At 32.5% G+C, this 20459-nt stretch overlaps 1 protein-coding gene across 1 annotated transcript; it reads left to right on the top strand.

Annotated features, from left to right (window-relative positions):
- The first annotated feature begins 14223 nt into the window (after positions 1-14223).
- On the top strand, positions 14224-17072 carry LOC110923910 (gibberellin 20 oxidase 3). The gene is made up of 3 exons (XM_022167965.2): positions 14224-14735; positions 16347-16677; positions 16800-17072. The coding sequence occupies exons 1-3, from the start codon at positions 14224-14226 to the stop codon at positions 17070-17072; spliced, it is 1116 nt and encodes a 371-aa protein (XP_022023657.1).
- Positions 17073-20459: the final 3387 nt, after the last annotated feature.

Raw genomic sequence — 20459 nt, 5'->3', positions numbered from 1 at the left:
ACAGCTAGGGGTGGCAATAAGTAACTATTATGAAAGTCTAGTTACAATGAGTAATTAATAATTGTGTGTCATGAGTACTGATATTGGCTTATGCATATCATATGATTTTAATTTACATATTTATTGCATTATGTGATGAGTGTAGAATCTGTTGCTCGTTTATTTATTAAGAGTTAATTAATAATTCAGTCTGAATCCTACAAACCTCAACAAATGGCATCATGAAACAAAGCTAACTAACTAGATAGAGAAATGGTTGTATGGGCTAAAGACTGCATATTGGTTTCAGACGAATCCATGAAAGCGTCAATACACATGAAGTTGTGTTGTTTTTTCTAAGACAAATCCCTGGGATTTTATTATTTTTAGTTTGTAGCATATAATTGGTGTTTGGGCACGTATGGGCATATAGGACTCCACATTGGTCCAAAATCTCTTGATCCTCTTGAGGAACTAAAGTCATATAAAGATTAAAAGACTAACGAGTTTAATTTATTTCTAATTAATTATCTTTTGTTGATACTCTTGAGGAATTAAAGTCATATAACGATTAAAAGATTAACGAGTTTAATTATTATTATCAAAGGTCCTCTTGTTGCTAATAATGAGATAATCTGGAATCTCGTGCATCGAGTTTACAATATTCATAAGTTTTTTAACAAGTTGAGTAACTTGTAATATTAGCAAAAAAATCATTAGTGTGAATATATAAAGATATTGTCCAAAAACGCCACTCACTCACTGTCAAATTAATGATAAAGCCTCTGAAACGCCAGAGACTTTATTGTACTGAATAAAAAAGCAAAACAAAACGCCAAAAAAAGCCAGAAACTTTATTGCTTTACATTCAATGTGGAAAAACTCCCGCCCAAAATCACGCGCCTAAATTCATTATATATATATATGAATATAACATCTCTTTTATTGATCATACTTGAAAAAACAAAAACACCAGTCTCTACAAAACGCCAAACATCAGAAATACTTTCAAGAAATTTACACAAAGGAAAAATGGAAACGATAGTCACTTGGGGATTCAAAACTTCAAATAATAGGATCGTTATAAAATTTGACTCCACAAGAAGGGTTTTGGTGAAAATTGTAAACGCATACTGAATATGGATGAAGAAGTTCAGAGGAGGATACTGAAACTTTGAGTTCCTATGGACAACTTGTATGAACAAACACAGACTGTCATAAGGAGATTGAGGAGAAAATTTCCTCTAAATAATGCAAATCAGTTTGTCGAGCCAATCATCGAATCATCATGGTGTTATGATGAAGAATATGAGTGGGTGACAGTTGTGTGGAACAATGGTCAAGAAGAAGACCACACAATTGATAACATACTAACTGAACAGGGGCTTTCTTTTATAGAACAGTTAGGCAATGCAAGATGTTTAGACACTAAGATGACCCCAACAGTGATTTCATTGGATGGGATGTTTCAAGGGAGGCTTCAAGCACTTGAGGACGGGGACACCGTTAAAATTGAAGGCGAAGATGGGCATTTTGGTGAGGAATCAAAAGAAGAGGACGAAGGGAGTGATGGGTACTTCTCGGACATAATCTTATCCGATGATGAATTTTAGTTGTTCTCTTGTATTTTTTTGTAATTTTTTATTTGTTTGTTTTCCTATAATATTATTTTGGTAATGTCTTGACTATTATAATTAATGCCATTAAAATGAATGTTCTAATATTATTATTTATCAAAATGTCTTGGCATTTTATGATTTACGCCAGTATTTTTGTTAAAAAGGATTAAAATACACTTTATAAACACTTAATGAAACTAAAACGCCAAAAATGGAAATAAATGTCAAAGATGGTAATAGAATAACAAAACGCCAAGAAGTAATAAAATAATAAACATCAAAAGCTATTCTTCATTACTGTCAACTTTTGAAGACCGTGTCGATCTTCTTTTGATTACTAGGTCTTTGCATGTGGATGCATAGTGTCCAAATTCTTTACAATTCTTACACTGTCGTTCTTTCGCCCACGCCTTCGCTTTTTTTTTTTGTTTTTTCGGTTGCTTCATCGTGTTTCGATTTCAACCGCTTGCGAGATCCAAAACCTTTTGACTTATAACCAACAGGAACTCTTTTGGGATTCTTGTCATTTTGATATTGCCCCGTTATCTCGGCAAACCGATCCCTGGTACTAGGAGCGGGGGCCACAATCTACATATCTTGAACCTTCTTCATGTAGGATTGAACATGATCCTTTATAAGGAAAGCACCCGTTGTTTTTTGATAAACGATTCAGAGTATACTCGATTGCAAAAATGATTTCTTGCATCATACCTTGGACATCAGCTTCAAGTTCGATTAGAAAATCGTGGGTCATTGTATAATTTGTAGAACAATTTGGTTCAACGTCTTTACGCCATCTATGTAGAATGTATTGTTTTGGAAATCATGCACATTATAAACTAAAAAACCTAAATCACGCAAGTTGGAAACAATAATCACGCATGTTGAAAACATTAATCACGCATGTTATAGAACATAATCACGCACGTTGTTGTATGTGATGTACGTTAAGCCTTATTGTATTTTACATTTTCTCTCTCTTTCTACCTACACACACACACACACACACATATATATATATATAGGGTAAGGTTCATTTGAGAACCACCCTTATTGCGAGAACCGCGAGAACCAATGTGTACACAAAAAAATACCTAAAAAAATCCAAAATACCCACAAAATTTTTTTTTAATATTTTTCTAACAAAAATCGCTATATCTTGTTACAGAAAAAACGTTTTATTTTCAAGTAACAGTTATGGGTGCACATGTGCATATGTATCATTTCTTGCACAAATTCCATAATATATTACCAGTAGTAGAAAAATGCAATTTCATTTGCACTACTATATGTAATACATTACTTTTTACATTACCAATATTAGAAATGCACATGTGCATTTATATGTATCAACATGAAATAAGGTGTTTTGGTACAAAAAGTTTGTGATTTTAAAAGATGAAGTAGGCCCATATACATGTGTTTTGGTTAGTTATATCTAGTGGTTGATGGTTTGATTATATTTGTCACTTTATGATGTAATATGTTGTTTGGATGGTATAAAGGGTGTTGATGTACATATAATAAAGTGAAATATTGGTAATAATATTGTATTATATATGGTAAAAAGTAATGGTATTATATTACGGATGGTAGGTGGTAATGGTAGTGTAGTATGGATGGTATGATAGATGAAAGTGAATGTGTATTCAAAGAGGTGTACTAAAACACGTTATAACATGTTCATATATATATATATATATATATATATATATATGATGCACATGTGCATTTCTAGTGTTGCTAATGTTATAACAAGTTCATACATATAGATGCATATGTGCAATTCTATTATTGTTATGTAAAAAGTAGTGTATTATGAATGGTAGTGTAAATGAAAGTGCAATTGTCTGATATTTGTAATGAATTACGGAATTTGTCAAAGAAATGATACAAATGCACATGTGCATAGATAACTGTTACTCGATTTTTTTTAAAGTTTTTTTATTATTGACGAAATATAGCGATTTTTCCAAAAAATAAAAAATAGTAAAATTTTTTTTGGGTGTTTTTAGATTTTTTTAGGTATTTTTTGGTTGTGTTCACATTGGTTCTCGCGGTTCTCGCAATAAAGGGTGGTTCCTAACGGATCCTTCTCCTATATATTATATATATCTTAAAAACAAAGGTCGGTGCAACAGTGCACCGACATAATTACAAAAATACCCTGCTGGCAAATGAGTGTTTAGTAATCTGTTTTCACTGTCTTGAATTGATCGTCTTCACAACATACAGTTGTCTCTTTTCTCTCTCTAGAGTCAGACCTCCGATCATACAACCAAGACGACAACCACCATGGAGGACTGGGATCGGTAGGAAAAAAGTAGCCCTTCAAATTTCGTAAATATCACTTTTATTCCCTTCCAAAACATGCGCCCTGATCTCAGACGCGTTTCCGATGACAAAAATAGTTTCTCGGTTCAGTGGTGGTTTAACGATTCTAGCAACGAGAGAAGAAAGGGGAGCCACTGCCATGCTTTGGCGACGGAGTTTTATAGACAAATACGGTGGCGAGAGATGAAATCAAGGTCGTATTTAGCGGCGCCAGTAACATCGAAACCTGATTTTTCTACCATTTGATCCAATCAGAGAAGAACAGGACAGATTAGGAGACAATTACTTACTAGAAATCAATACAAAGAAGATCAACACAGTTCGAAGGGACAGTTACCTGCTACCTACTGATGGCGTCGATCTTAGGGTTTTTGTTACTAACTTACTATTGAGGTTTGAGGATTCATGGACCGATTCTAACTTCTAACTTTTAAACGGACCATACACGTTGTAGTTGGGCCCATTAAGTCAATTGGGTTGGGTCAACAATTCTTTTAAGGTAGATTAATGAAGAGCTCGAATTAACTACAAGATACAACCATACACGTGCAAAGTAATAAGTTATAGAATGAAAAAAAAAAAAGAACAAACAAAACTGAAATAACATTTGTTAGAATAGCAAGTATCGTATAATAGCGACTGAACTTGACGGGAAATGGAGACAGATTTAACTGAAATAACACATCTTTGGAGAGGGGATAGGATGCTAAGATATAGACTAATTCATGAGAAAATGTCTGGGATAGTGTAATTCATGAGAAAATATTATACTTCTACGAATTCAAATGTATTAAATTACTATACTCTTATACCTATTATACTTCTACTAATTCAAATTTATTAAATTACTACTATACTCTTATACCAAATGTATTAAATAAATTATTATACTCTTATACCGAGTGCCCGTAGTGTATATATAGTGTAACAAATAGAACCTATGTCGTCGGGAATACAAATACCCCAACGACCCTAAACGATGCCGATCGAATTTGTGCTACAACGTGTTGCCATCCTTTTTGGCATATCACTGCCGGTCAACCTATTTTGGTAACCACAGACGGCGCCACGGTAGTGCTATGGTAGAGTCGGCCGTACTTTGGCGTGTGGAATAACACAAGCCAATGACCGGAGGGATGAGAAGTCTAATGGTGGGGTCAGGCCAAGTAAGGGAGTGACAATGATGCTGTTTTCCGACGGCAAACACCACTTATCGGCTTCTTCTCTGACGTTAATGTCATCAACGTAACACGCGTAACGAAGTTGCAGACGCCACATTGCCGCCGCAACGCGCGGCATGGGTAAAAATCTAGTATATATATATATATATATAGGGAACCGCTAAAATGAAAACCACCTCCAGTTGTAAGAACTGCGTGAACCACTTTCTAGCCATTAGATCAAGATGATGAATGGATAAGATTAAAAGTATTAAAAAATAATATTAAGTATTTTTTTGTCTTATTATGTCTTTAATATTTTAATTGAAAAGGGTATTTAAGTAAAATTATTTTTTTTGTCTTTTTATATATATTATATTTAATTGTCTTTTTGTCCTATTCATTAATTACTTTTAATTACCTTTATTTTTTAAACATAATTTCTTTATTAAAAAATTTTTAAATTCAGATTTTTTTAAAAGATTTTTATACTTTTTACAATTTACGTTTTATGTTTTTCTGACGCTCCGATTTTTTAACGCGCCGTTTTTTAACGCCGTTTTTCACGCGCCGTTTTTACGCGTCGTTTTTCACGCGCCGTTTTTACGCGTCGTTTTTTAAAGGCGTCGTTTTTCTCAATCGACGTTTTTTTAACGTGCCGTTTTTTAACGCCGTTTTTTACGCGCCGTTTTTTTAAGTCGTCGTTTTTCTCGGTCGGCGTTTTTTTAACGCGCGGTTTTTTACACGTTTTTTACGCGCCGTTTTTTTCCACGTTTTTTAACGCGCCAAATTTTTTACACGCTTTTTACACGCCGTTTTAACGCCCCGTTTTTCCGAAGTTTTTTAATGCGCCGTTTTTTTGAAGTTTTTTAACGCGCGGTTTTTACGAAGTTTTTTAAGGCGCCGTTTTTTTACGCGTTTTTTACGCGTCGTTTTTTCAAGCGTCGTTTTTTCAAAACGCACCGTTTCTTCACGTTTTTTAATGCGTCGTTTTTTTACACGCCGTTTTAAACGCGCCGTTTTTTCACTTTTTTTAACGCGCCCCTTTTTGTACACTTTTTACGTTTTGCGTTAAAAATTTAAACTTTTTACGTTTTACGTAAAACTTTTTACGTTTTACGTAAAACTTTTTACGTTTTACGTAAAACTTTTTACGTTTTACGTAAAACTTTTTACGTTTTACGTAAAACTTTTTACGTTTTACGTAAAACTTTTTACGTTTTACGTAAAACTTTTTACGTTTTACGTAAAACTTTTTACATTTTACGTTAAAAATTTAAACTTTTTACGTCTTACGTAAAAGTTTTTACGTTTTACGTTAAAATTTTCACGTTTTACGTAAAACTTTTTACGTTTTACGAAAAACTTTTTACGTTTTACATTTAACGTAAAACTTACGAAAAAATTTACGTAACACTTTTTACGCTTCACGTTTTTACGTTTTACGATAAAAAGTTTACGGTTTACGTTAACAAGTTTACGGTTTAATTTTTTTTTTACAAAAACGTTTTTTTACGTTAACGTTTTTTTAACATTTTACGCGCCAATTTTTTACGTTAACGTTATTTTACGTTTTACGCCCCGGTTTTTTACGTTTTACGCGTCGGTTTTTTTACGTTAACGTTTTAACGCCGAGCTTTTTCAAGCGTCGTTTTTTTAACGCGGCGGTTTTACGCCGGGCTTTTCCAAGCGTCATTTTTTGAATGCGACGTTTTTTACGCGCCGTTTTTTCAAAGCGTCGTTTTTTACATTTTTTTAACGCTCCGTTTTTACGCCGGCCTTTTCCAAGCGTCATTTTTTGAACGTGTTCTTTTTTACGCGCCATTTTTTCAAAGCGTCGTTTTTTACACGTTTTTTTAACGCGTCGTTTTAACGCGCCGTTTTTTGACGTTTTTTTTAACGCGCTGTTGTTTACACTTTTTACGTTTTACGTTAAACTTTTTAAACTTTTTACGTTTTAAGTTTTACGTTAAACTTTTTACGTTTTACGTAAATTTTTTTACGTTTTACGTTAAAAATTTTACGTTTTACGTTAAAATTTTTACGTTTTACGTAAAACTTTTTATGTTTTACGTTTTACATAAAACTTTTTACATTTTACGTTTTTACGTTTTACGTTATAAAAGTTTGCGGTCCCTGTTTTATACACAATCCCTGACTTCCAACCATCAAAAGGTACCAAAAAGCACAAAATCATCAAAACCCACCGAACCTTCAACATATGTGCAACCAAACCCACCAAACTTCAAGCAGAAAAATCATCAAAACCCACCGAAAAAACACTAGAAAAATAAAAAACACAGGCAAAAAATTACTAGACAACCACAAGAAAAAGTAACTAAAAAACCATGAAATCAAAGGGTGAAATTATATATTCAATTCCCCAAAACACACACACCCCCAATACCTAATGGGTGTACATTCAAGTAAACAGATTCAAATAAGAAAAAAAAAGAACCATTTCAATCGATTAGATATTTATTTTACCTCAAACAATACACCTTAATAAACCATAAACATCTAGCTCATATTCTCTATCTGGTCGAGCATTTGGCCGGCGACCGGCGACAACCTATGACGGCCGTCATTACTGAAGGTGACCCGGCGATGGTGGAAGACGAAGACGCCGCCGCTCACGGCGGCGATGACAGAGATTCCAGCAGCCACAAAACAAGGTTCTTCCCCATATTTCCAACAGTTCCTTTCCTTTTAGATGATGATGAAGACTGATGTTGAAGATGATGTTGATGATGGGAACGATGATATTGATGCAGATGGAGTGACGAAGTTGTTGTTGATGATGAAAGACGGCGGTGACCGAGGAGACCACCCGACGGCGGCGGTGGCGCTGAGTACCGTCAACAACAGCAACACAGTCATCATTGGCCATCGGAACTACTCGTCGGAGCTCGGACCAGAGAGAGTGAACGTGTTGGCAGGTATTTACCGGAGGGAGGGGGTGTTTTAAGGTGTTGTGATATGTGTGTAGAGGATTTTGGTTTGGTTTGAGTTGTCATTTGGGTTTTTAAGTATACTAGTGTGCAGATTTGAGGTAGAAAAATGGTGGTAAAGGAGAGAGGAGAGAGTAAATAAAGAGTCAGTGGCTTTAATTAAGGAGAGAATGAAGATTTGACATTTGTGGTAAATGACCAACATACCCTTTATGTTGGCATAACCTGATTGGTTGAGACTGGTTCTCGCGGTTCTTACAACTGGAGGTGGTTTTCATTTTAGCGGTCCCCTATATATATATATATATATATATATATATATATATATATACGGGGAGGTTCATTTGAGAAGAAACTTAAATTGAGAAGAAAAAGAACAAAGAGTACAATTGTAAAATGGGAGGACTGGATTAATTTTGAGTTAGCAAATATATGTAATTAAATTGGATGACTTTTGGCGTTGTACTGTATCTTCGTGGAGTGGGCTAACTAGTTGTTAGTCCTCTTGTTTAATATATATATGCTTTGTTGGCCGCTCAAAAAAAAAAAGTACAATTGTAAAACATTAAATAGTTTTTCTCTCGTCTCATTTATTATTATCTTTGAATAATTAATTAGTCATAAAGACTATCATCATCCACACTAAATTTTTGCCTATACGCATCAAAATTTATCCTACACGTTTTGAAAAGTATCCTACGCATATTGAAATTTATCCTACACATATTGAAATTTATCCTACACAACTCGTAATTCATCCTACACACATCGTAATATATTCTACACTTTAAATTATTTTTTTTCTTCTTTGAAAAAATATATTTTTTGAAAATAAGTTACCAATTTGATGTAGTTAGCTATTAAAATGGAAGACTACCAATTAATGATCTATCTAGTTTTACCAATATACCCTTACACTAATATTAAATACAAAAATTAAGTGAAGTTAAATGAAGTATTTTATTGGTTGAAATTTCTTCTTACTTATTCTTACGGAAAAATTCTTCTGATTTGAACCGTTCACTATATATATATATATATATATATATATATATATATATATATATATATATATATATAAAGTATAATGTACATTACGGGTTAACCTACAAACGTACGCGACCAAATTACGCAAGTGCATTCGAAAATCATGCAAGTTATAAATGGAAACCTAATCACGCATGGGAGTAGGTTTTGTGCATTATTACGCATACATGTATGTAATCACGCATGGGTATTTTGTTCAATATATAATCACGCACGTTATAAACTTAATCACGCATGTTGTTAAGTCGTCACGTACGTTATGTACATTAAGCAGTTTTGTACGTTAACCTTTCTCTCTCTCTCTCTCTATATATATATATATATATATATATATATATATATATATATACACACACATGCATGTGTGTGTTTGTCTGTGAATGACGTATGGAATAGTTTTAGTATATATAATAATACACTTATATAGTTACAATTCATAATATTCAAAAAAATAATTTGACACATCTAAATCTTATGAATTATAATAAAGTAGATTTACCACCCACCGCAATGCGACGAGGGAGTAAAACCATGCCGAATAGTTCCAATGCCACACCACTATCGACGACAAACAATACTGAAGTTACGATGCGTTAATGCAAAGAAATTAGACTGCAACGTAAAACATAGAAAATAATAATTGAGTTAATTTAGGACTCCGCCCATTGTAAGGGACCTATCAAAGGAAAAAATAGACGCTGTAGAAACGTTGAACCACATATTAAATCGCAAAATCTAGTACGATGCGTAAAACCAAATGTAAAAACGTTGAACCACACACTCACTCACGTTACGCCATGTTAACTCGCAAAATTTAAAACGAAACGTAAAGAAAAAAATCTGCGAAATATGAAAAGTATGGGGGACCAAAGTTGAAAGTAAAAAAGTTGTGAGGTTAATTTGCAAAAGATGTAAAATTTTGGTTTAAAAGTAAAAAAATCATATAGATTTGGGTTAAAAGTGCAATATCATTTTTTTTTGAAAATTCTCAAAGCATCTGAGTACAACACCTATATACACAATTATGTTGTTAATTTATAGTTTGTTAATAATTAGTTAAATTTAATTATAAATATAATACATTTAAACATGGAGTTATTGGTCAATCAAAAACTTATACATTTAATGTTTAAAATTTTACATAACTAAGAAATATTAAAACATTTAAATGGTTTTTAACCAATTTAAGAGTTAAAAAATAAATTAAGATTGATAATTGCCAAAAGGTCCATGTATGAAATTTAAAATTATAAAAACCGTGAAAATTTATAAATACTTGGTGATGCTCCGCCCGTGTTGCGGGGCGATAACCGAATAATTCTCAACCAATTAAAAAAACAATACTATAGTTTTGCTAGAAATAAAAAGTAAAAAGAGTGTTACGCAGCTCTTTGACACGATTTTTAGCTGGGGGCAAAGTCATATTTTTACTTTTACTTGGGGGAAAAATCAATTTTTTTTTCGAGGGTAAAATCCTAATTTTTAGCTAGGGGAAAACCATATTTTTATTTTGCACTGGGGGCAAAAACGTAATTTTGAATTGAGAGTGATATCGTAATTTTGAACCGAGGGGAGATTCGTAAATTTTAGCTTGGGGTAAAAGCATAAATTTGTTTTGAACCAGAGACAAATAAGTAATTTTAAACTGTGGGCAAAACCGTAATTTTAAAGTAGGTAAAAAATAATAAACTGGTGTAAATTCGTAATTTTGAGCCGGGGGGAGAAACAAAATTTTATTTTGAACTGGGGCGAAAACGTAATTTTGGCTGAGGGTAAAAGCATAATTTTTTTCGAGGGCGACGTATTTTTTAGCTCGGGGCAAAAGGGTAAACGTATTTTGAAGTTGAGGCAAAACCGTATTTTTTAACTGGGGGCAAAAACGTAATTTTAAAATAGATGTAAAATAATGAACTGGTTGGTCCAATGGGTATTGCTCACCGCCCATTTGAACCAATGACAGGATGATACTTCCCGCCCGTGTTGCGGGGCGTTGGCCGAATAGTTCTCAATCAATTAAAAAAACACTACTATAATTTTGGTAGGAAAAAAACTAAAACGATGATAAGACCGTAATTTTGGGCTCAGGGCAAAACTGTAATTTTTCAGGATAATGAGCAAGTGTTAAGCAGCTGCTTTAGACGAAAAAATTTAAATCGAGTCAACCAATTAAAACAAAAAACTTTTATAGTTTTGCTAGAAAAATTAAAACGATGGGGAAAACGTAACTTTGAATTGAGGGAGAAATCATAATTTTGTTTCAGGGAAAAAATCGTAAATTAAATGGACCAATGGGGTTGAGGGCAAAATCGTAACTTGGCTATGTGAGAAAAAAACTAATGGCAAAACTGTAAATTTAAACGGGGCAAAAGCGTAATTTTTAACCGAGGGAAAAATTGAAATTTTTAGCTGGAAGCAAACACATAAATTTATTTAAATGAGGGTAAAAACATAATTTTCAATGGCAAAATCGTTATTATAAGGAAAAAAACCTAATGGCAAAACTGTAAATTTAAACAGGGCAAAATCGTAATGTTGAACCGAGAGCAAAATTAAAAATTTTTTGCTGAGAGTAAAATCGTAAATTTATTTTTAAGTGAGGGTAAAAGCATAATTTTGAACTAGTAGTAAAATCGTAATTTTAAAACTTTAAAACGTGATAAAATCGTAAATTTGTTGGGCCAATAGAGAAGTGTCATACATGACTATAAATATAAACGAGTAAAATCGTAATTTGGAAAAAAAAAACTTATGGGTGGCATGTGGCCGCCCAACTCAACCAATAGAATGAAGATACTATTGCTCTCCTTTATTTTTGTATAAGTTGAATGAATAACTAGTATTTAATCAATTTAGGAGTTAAAATGATAAAAATAGATAATTGAAAAATGTTTAGGCGGGAATACAAATATCTAGTGACTCCAAAATGATGATAAGTGATGGAATTTTTTATTTATTTATTAGTATAGATAAAAGATAGATTAGTTAAGAAGGGTGGGGATCAAATAGGAATATTATTTTGGCTAGAAAGTATAGGAAGCAATAGGATTAGGACATATGGCAAAATTAAAAATAAAGAGTAAGGGTATTTTAGTCAATCTTATCCTTTTCTTCTTCCTTCTTCTCCCCAGTAACATCAAAACCCACCATTTTCCGGTGATTTTGAAGATAATCACTCGATCCGTTCGATTCGATCTCTGATAAGTGTTTCAATCATTCAAATTTTATCAATCGTTGAAGAAACCGACTTCGTTCCATGTAAGAAATTCTTTAATTTTATTTTTTTATCTGGGATTTTAATTTAGTCATTGCGTTTTACGATCTTGGCGGGGTCCGGGGCCAGCGCTCATGGTAGCAGGGTCCCTGCAGGGTCCAAGGGGCAGAGCCCCTGGCTGGGGTTGAGCTCTAAAAATTGGCTTTAACAAAAATGCATCAGAAAATTTAATTTTCTGTAAATTGGCTCTGGAAAACTGCATTCGTAAACTGCATTGGTTCAGACAATTAACAACACAGACAAAACTATTTTCTAGATTCAATGCGTTTTAGAGAGAACACTTTTATTGGTGTTTTTAGGCCATTACGTTTTAGAAAAACACATTTTTGAAGTGTTTTTAGTCATTGCGTTTTAGGTAAAACACATTTTAGGTGTTTTGAGTCCATTGCATTTTACAGAGAACACTTTCTTTTGTTTTTTTAGCCAATTGCGTTTTAGAATGAGACATTTTTAGTGTTTTCTGCCCATTGCGTTTTATAAATAAGACATTTCTTTGTGTTTTTTGTGCATTGCGTTTTAGGTAAAACACTTTTTATGTGTTTTTAGTCCATTGCGTTTTAGGAAACAGACATTTTAATTGTTTTGTGGCTATTGCGTTTTAGGAATAAGACATTTGTTTGTGTTTTTGGTGCATTGCGTTTTAGGTAAAACACATTTTTATGTGTTTTCAGTCCATAACGTTTTAAAAAGTATACTTTCTTTTGTGTTTTTAGGCTATTGCGTTTTAGAAATAAGACTTTTCTTTGTGTTTTCTTGCCATTGCGTTTTACAAATAAGACATTTCCTTGTGTTTTTGGTGCACTGCGTTTTAGAAAAATGTCATTTTTAGGGGTTTTTTTTTCCATTGGGTTTTACGCAACTGGGTTTTCAATTTTTTTTTTTTGAAAATATAGCAATAGTATACTCGTTTTAAAGATAAAAAAAACGCTCATTTTTTGGTGCAATTTTTATAAAAAAAAATAATGTCGTAGGAAGAGTTATTAACGTTTAAAAAACGGGGGAACTAGAGGAGAGAGAAACTATTGTCTTGGATTGACTAGAATGCCACTAAACAAACCCACGCGCCTCTTTTCTTTCTTTCAATTTCCCTCATTTAATCTTAGCCCCTTAATTAACTAAATGGATGGTCAAGATTACTTCCTAGCCTTCTTACCGAAATAAACTTTCTATTATATCCTAACCCTAGTTAAGAAATTAATTGATCTCATATTACTATCGTGTGATGTTATTACTAAAATTCATTTGGTTTGAAATAAGTTGGTTTTATCAGAATTTAGGGATTTGTTCAATTTGCTACATGATAATTTATCAATATAAACATAAGTATTAGATATGTATTAACCGTGAAGTCCAATTCTTAATTACTCTGTCAATGATTTTAATTTATCCAACATTGTTGTGTTATCTTGTTTTCTTTCTTTTTTTTTTATTTGTACATTTTGTTTTTGGCTTTTTCTTGTTGCAATAATTGCATGCTGCATCTAAGAAGAAATAATATATATTGATGTTAGTAACGTCTTACTTTGAGAGGTGAGAGAAATTATAAAACAGAAAAGCCATTTATAAAAATAGAACTTAAATAAAATTAATCATTTAGCAATTGCTCTTCAAAAGAATAAGTAAATACATAAATAACTAAATTTAATGATCATTAATGTTTTAGATTTAATTATGGTTAAAATTAAAAATATTACTTAATAAAAAACCTAGATTTTAAAATTAAAAACATTACTTAATCAATATATTTGACCAAAAATATTAAATTTGAAAATGCATATTCTTTAAAAAATTAATTATCTCAGTATAAATCCCATGCCTCAATAAACCATTCAGAACCATTCAGACTTGTGTCAAAAATCAAAATGGAGCAAATGAAAAATGGCAACCTTGAAGACAAAACCATTGAGTCAGCCATGATCTTTGACCAACAAACCAATGATCATTTTCCAAACCAATTCATTTGGCCAAAAGATCATCTTTCTCAAACTTCTACTGAGAAGTTGAATGAACAGGTCATAGACCTACAAGGGTTCTTAAGTCATGATAAGGAGGCCACATTGCATGCAGCCAAGCTTGTGAAGGAATCATGCATTAGCCATGGCTTTTTTCAAGTGGTTAACCATGGTGTTGACCTTGATATGCTTGCTTTAGTCCAAGATCATGGTCACGCTTTCTTTAAGCTTCCGTTAACTGAGAAACTGAAGTGCAAGCAGAAAGAGGGAAGCGTTGTCGGTTTCGCTAGCGGGCATGCTCAGCGGTTCCGCGAAAAATTGCCATGGAAGGAACTGTTGACTTTTGAGTATCATGAGAATGGCCCTGATGAAGTGGTTGCGGAGTTTTTCAATGCCATGGGAAGTCAATATAGAGAAACCGGGTATTATTTCACTTCTTTTCTTTATTTTAGCATAATTTATTGATAAGAAATAGAGATGTAGTTTAAAATCTTATATTATAATTAGTTGCTCTAATTTTTATTGATGTGCTGACATGGCATAAGAGGTACTTTTTAACACACATGTCAATGTATCTATTTTTAGTTAATTTTACTGATTAAATTTTTTTTTTTTTTTTTTTTTTTTTTTTGACATGTATCACTTTAATATAGTATTGGTAAAACTAAATTTCAATGCCTATTTTGTAAATTTATGTTGATCAAATGTTTTTCTAACACACGTATCACTTTATTATAGTATTGGTAAACCTAAGCTGCAATAGCTATTTTGTTAATTTATGTTGATCAAATGGCTTTTTTTGTGATTTTTTTAGTACTTTGTTGCAAGACCGCCAAGGTATTTTATTATAAAAAATAACATAATAAATAATTAAATACCATCTAAATTTGTGTGTTCTGATGTTCTCTGAACAAACTTCAACCAAAAGCAAGTGATTGTTTAGTAACAAGATTACATAGGTGAAAAAAAATAAGAAATAATAAATTTCAAAGGCTATTTTGGTGAAACTAAATAGACAGTAAGTTAAGTCTTTTGGTAAAAAAAATGAGAAATAATAAATAAAGTATTATATTATTACTAAAACTAAATTTCAATGGCTATTTTGTTAATTTATTTTGATCAAATGGCTTTTTTTGTGATTTTTCTTTAATACTTTGTTGCAAGACAGCCAAGGTATTTGTTAAAAAACATAATAAATAATTAAATACCATCTGAGTTTGTGGTGTTATGATGTTCTGAACAAACTTTAACGATAACAAGTTACATAGGTGAAACAAAATGAGACATAATAAATTTCAATATTGGCTATTTTGGTAAAACTAGAATAGACAATAAATGAAGTCTTCTGGTAAAACATAATTTTTTTTTTGAACGGCAAATTTGGATCACTGACGGACCATTGGAGTATCATCCTGCCACCAGCGGAACCACCCGATCATATCCATCTCCACTAGGCATAATGCCTATACCAATTCAGGAGGAAACCCAATAAATATGATAAAAACCCCCTTGTGAGAATCAAACCCAGGACCTATAGGTCCAAAGTCTTATCTCACCCCCAAGATACCACTAGGCTATAAAGCCATGGGTTCCGGTAAAACATAATGAAAAACAGAAGTATATATTATTACTAAATTTCAATTGCTATTTTGTTAATTTATTTTGATCAAATGGTTTTTTTGTGATTTTTTAATACTTTGTTGCAAGACACGGTATTTATTAAAAAAAACATAATAAATAATTAAATAACATCTGAGTTTGTGTTTTATGATGTTCTAAACAAACTTCAACCAAAAAATAAGTGATTGTTTAGTAACAAGATTACTAGGTGAAACAAGTTGAGAAATATTAATATAGTAAATGTAAGAGCAAATTTGGTTTTCTTTGTTAGTTTGGGAAGTACAGGTCATATGCGTTTTGTTTATATTTTTAAGTTTACAAATCTCTCCAAGTTTTTCTTTGTCTCTAAGTTTTATTTTCATCTATCTATGGTGTTTGTGCTAATTGTATAGTCGTTAACTGGTCATATGCAGCTTAATCTTCCAGAAATTCTGTCGGACAATGAATAAGTTAGCTCTTGACCTTCTTGATTTACTGGAGATTAGCTTGGGCGTTGACGGACATAACCATAACTACTACAGAAAACTATATGATGATGCTGTGTCAATAGTGAGATGTAACCACTACCCGCAGTGTAACAAGCCCGACCTGACTTTTGGGGTCGGACCACATTGTGATCCAACTACATTGACCATACTTTATCAAGATCTAGTTGGAGGACTAGAAGTGTTTATGGATAACAAATGGAAATCTGTTCAACCCTACCGCGAAGCCCTTGTCATCAACATAGGTGACACTTTCACGGTAAGTCTGCTTTTGTATTGCATCGTAACTCCCTTTGTTTTATTGTTCCTTAATATGATCAAGAGTTGCGTTCTAAATATATTTGAAACTTATAACTTAACTAAGGGTGGATGTATTTGTAGGCACTATCAAATGGGAAGTACAAGAGCTGCCTGCATAGGGTAAGTGTGAACAGTTTGTCCCCAAGGCTGTCGCTGGTGTTCTTCTTGTGCCCAAAAGGAGATAGAGAACTGAAAGCACCTCAAGAGTTAGTCGAAAAAGATGGGAAAAAGGAGTATCCTGATTTCACATGGGGAGAGTTTCTTCAGTTCACTCAGAAGAATCACAGGGCTGATGAAAACACCCTTCAATTGTTTACCAAGTGGCTGCTAACTTCAAAAAATTGCAATGCGTAGACAGCTAGGGGTGGCAATAAGTAACTATTATGAAAGTCTAGTTACAATGAGTAATTAATAATTGTGTGTCATGAGTACTGATATTGGCTTATGCATATCATATGATTTTAATTTACATATTTATTGCATTATGTCATGAGTGTAGAATCTGTTGCTCGTTTATTTATTAAGAGTTAATTAATAATTCAGTCTGAATCCTACAAACCTCAACAAATGGCATCATATATGAAACAAAGCTAACTAACTAGATAGAGAAATGGTTGTATGGGCTAAAGACTGCATATTGGTTTCAGACGAATCCATGAAAAGCGTCAATACACATGAAGTTGTGTTGTTTTTTCTAAGACAAATCCCTGGGATTTTATTATTTTTAGTTTGTAGCATATAATTGGTGTTTGGGCACGTATGGGCATATAGGACTGCACATTGGTCCAAAATCTCTTGATCCTCTTGAGGAACTAAAGTCATATAAAGATTAAAAGACTAACGAGTTTAATTTATTTCTAATTAATTATCTTTTGTTGATACTCTTGAGGAATTAAAGTCATATAACGATTAAAAGATTAACGAGTTTAATTATTGTTATCAAAGGTCCTCTTGTTGCTAATAATGAGATAATCTGGAATCTCGTGCATCGAGTTTACAATATTCATAAGTTTTTTAACAAGTTGAGTAACTTGTAATATTAGCAAAAAAATCATTAGTGTGAATATATAAAGATATTGTCCAAAAACGTCACTCACTGTCAAATTAATGATAAAGCCTCTGAAACACCAGAGACTTTATTGTACTGAATAAAAAAACAAAACAAAACGCCAAAAAAAACGACAGAAACTTTATTGCTTTACATTCAATGTGGACAAACTCCCACCCAAAATCACGCGCCTAAATTCATTACATACATGAACATAACATCTCTTTTATTGGTCAATCTTGAAAAAACAAAAACACCCGTCTCTACAAAATGCCAAACACCAGAAATACTTTCAAGAAATTTACACAAAGGAAAAATGTAAACGGTAGTCTCTTGGGGATTCAAAACTTCAATCAATAGGTTCTTTATAAAATTTGACTCCACAAGAAGGGTTTTGGTGAAAATTGTAAACGCCATACTGAATATGGATGAAGAAGTTCAGAGGAGGATACTGAAACTTTGAGTTCCTATGGACAACTTGTATGAACAAACACAGACTGTCATAAGGAGATTGAGGAGAAAATTTCCTCTAAATAATGCAAATCAGTTTGTCGAGCCAATCATCGAATCATGGTGTTATTGAGGAGAAAATTTCCTCTAAATAATGCAAATCATTTTGTCGAGCCAATCATCATGGTGTTATGATGAAGAATATGAGTGGGTGACAGTTGTGTGGAACAATGGTCAAGAAGAAGACCACATAATTGATAACATACTAACTGAACAGGGGCTTTCTTTTATAGAACAGTTAGGCAATGCAAGATGTTTAAACACTAGGATGACCCCAACAGTGATTTCATTGGATGGGATGTTTCAATGGAGGCTTCAAGCACTTGAGAATGGGGACAACGTTAAAATTGAAGGCGAAGATGGGCATTTTGGTGAGGAATCAAAAGAAGAGGACGAAGGGAGTGATGGGTACTTCTCGGACATAATCTTATCCGATGATGAATTTTAGTTGTTCTCTTGTATTTTTTTGTAATTTTTTATTTGTTTGTTTTCCTATAATATTATTTTGGTAATGTCTTGACTATTATAATTAATGCCATTAAAATGAATGTTCTAATATTATTATTTATCAAAATGTTTTGGCATTTTATGATTTACGCTAGTATTTTTGTTAAAAAGGATTAAAATACACTTTATAAACACTTAATGAAACTAAAACGCCAAAAATGGAAATAAACGTCAAAGATGGTAATAGAATAACAAAATGCCAAGAAGTAATAAAATAATAAACATCAAAAGCTATTCTTCATTACTGTCCGCTCTTGAAGACCGTGTCGATCTTCTTTTGATTACTAGGTCTTTGCATGTGGATGCATAGTGTCCAAATTCTTTACAATTCTTACACTGCCGTTCTTTCGCCCACGCCTTCGCTTTTTTGTTGTTTTTTCGGTTGCTTCATCATGTTTCGATTTCAACCGCTTGCGAGATCGAAACCTTTTGACTTATAACCAACAGGAACTCTTTTGGGATTCTTGTCATTTTGATATTGCCCCGTTATCTCGGCAAACCGATCCCTGGTACTAGGAGCGGGGGCCACAATCTACATATCTTGAACCTTCTTCATGTAGGATTGAACATGATCCTTTATAAGGAAAGCGCCCGTTGTTGTTTGATAAACGATTCAGAGTATACTCGATTGCAAAAATGATTTCTTGCATCATACCTTGGACATCAGCTTCAAGTTCGATTATAAAATCGTGGGTCATTGTATAATTTGTAGTCATTGTATAATTTATAGAACAATTTGGTTCAACGTCTTTACGCCATCTATCTAGAATGTATTGTTTTGGAAATTCCCTATTGTACAAACTTCTCAAAACATAGAAGACATGTCTACATAACAACCCAAACTGCTCAAAACACATGCATAAACAACAGCTAGTGCAATCAAACTTCCGGTACATTACCTACAAACAACGCCATAATAAATTAAGGCTAGCCACTGTAAAAGCCCAAAACTATACACATTATACAAAAAAGTGAAAAAATGTCACATCTCAAAACGCCATAAAACACGTTATGTAACATCCGTCGAAAAACGGGTCCTAAAACCCGAACCGTTTGTAATCGAACTTCCAATGATTGAGGATGAAATTATTTTTATTATTTTTTATTATTTATTCTTATACGCATATATACATATATACGCAAACCCTATAATGAATGACGAAATGATAAACTATAACGCGTATGTAGTTCGTTAAAAAGTAACTAAAACATAACTTTTAACGTAGAGGGACCTTTTGTGTAATAATTGAAACTTGGAACCTTTTATGTAAATAATACAAAGAATAAAGAAAAGAATATATATATATATATATATATATATATATATATATATATATATAGGGTAGGGATCCTAAGAGAAGTCCACCCTATATGAGAAACTTGAGAAGCATTCTGGACCACATATTTTTCTAAGCCTTTCGTAATATACACATATGTATAGTTTAAAATTGACTATATACATATATGTATATTGAGTTATACACATATGTATATAGTCAATTTTAAACTATACATATGTGTATATTACGAAAGGCTTAGAAAAATGTGTGGTCCAGAATGCTTCTCAAGTTTCTCAACTAGCCTATCACTTCTCACATGATCTTTATCCTATATATATATATATATATATATATATATATATATATATATATATATATATATATGGGGTCAGGATT

This window comes from Helianthus annuus, chromosome 15, assembly GCF_002127325.2.
Source record: "Helianthus annuus cultivar XRQ/B chromosome 15, HanXRQr2.0-SUNRISE, whole genome shotgun sequence".
NCBI lineage: Eukaryota > Viridiplantae > Streptophyta > Magnoliopsida > Asterales > Asteraceae > Helianthus > Helianthus annuus.
The sequence above is the reverse complement of the archived record's forward strand: the minus strand, read 5'-3'. Positions and strand labels throughout refer to the sequence as shown.

Coding starts and splice junctions, on each gene's coding strand:
- LOC110923910 (XM_022167965.2), top strand. CDS start 14,224: ATGGAGCAAATGAAAAATGGCAACCTTGAAGACAAAACCATTGAGTCA. Junction 14,736..16,346: donor AGTCAATATAGAGAAACCGG/GTATTATTTCAC, acceptor GGTCATATGCAG/CTTAATCTTCCAGAAATTCT. Junction 16,678..16,799: donor ACATAGGTGACACTTTCACG/GTAAGTCTGCTT, acceptor ATGTATTTGTAG/GCACTATCAAATGGGAAGTA.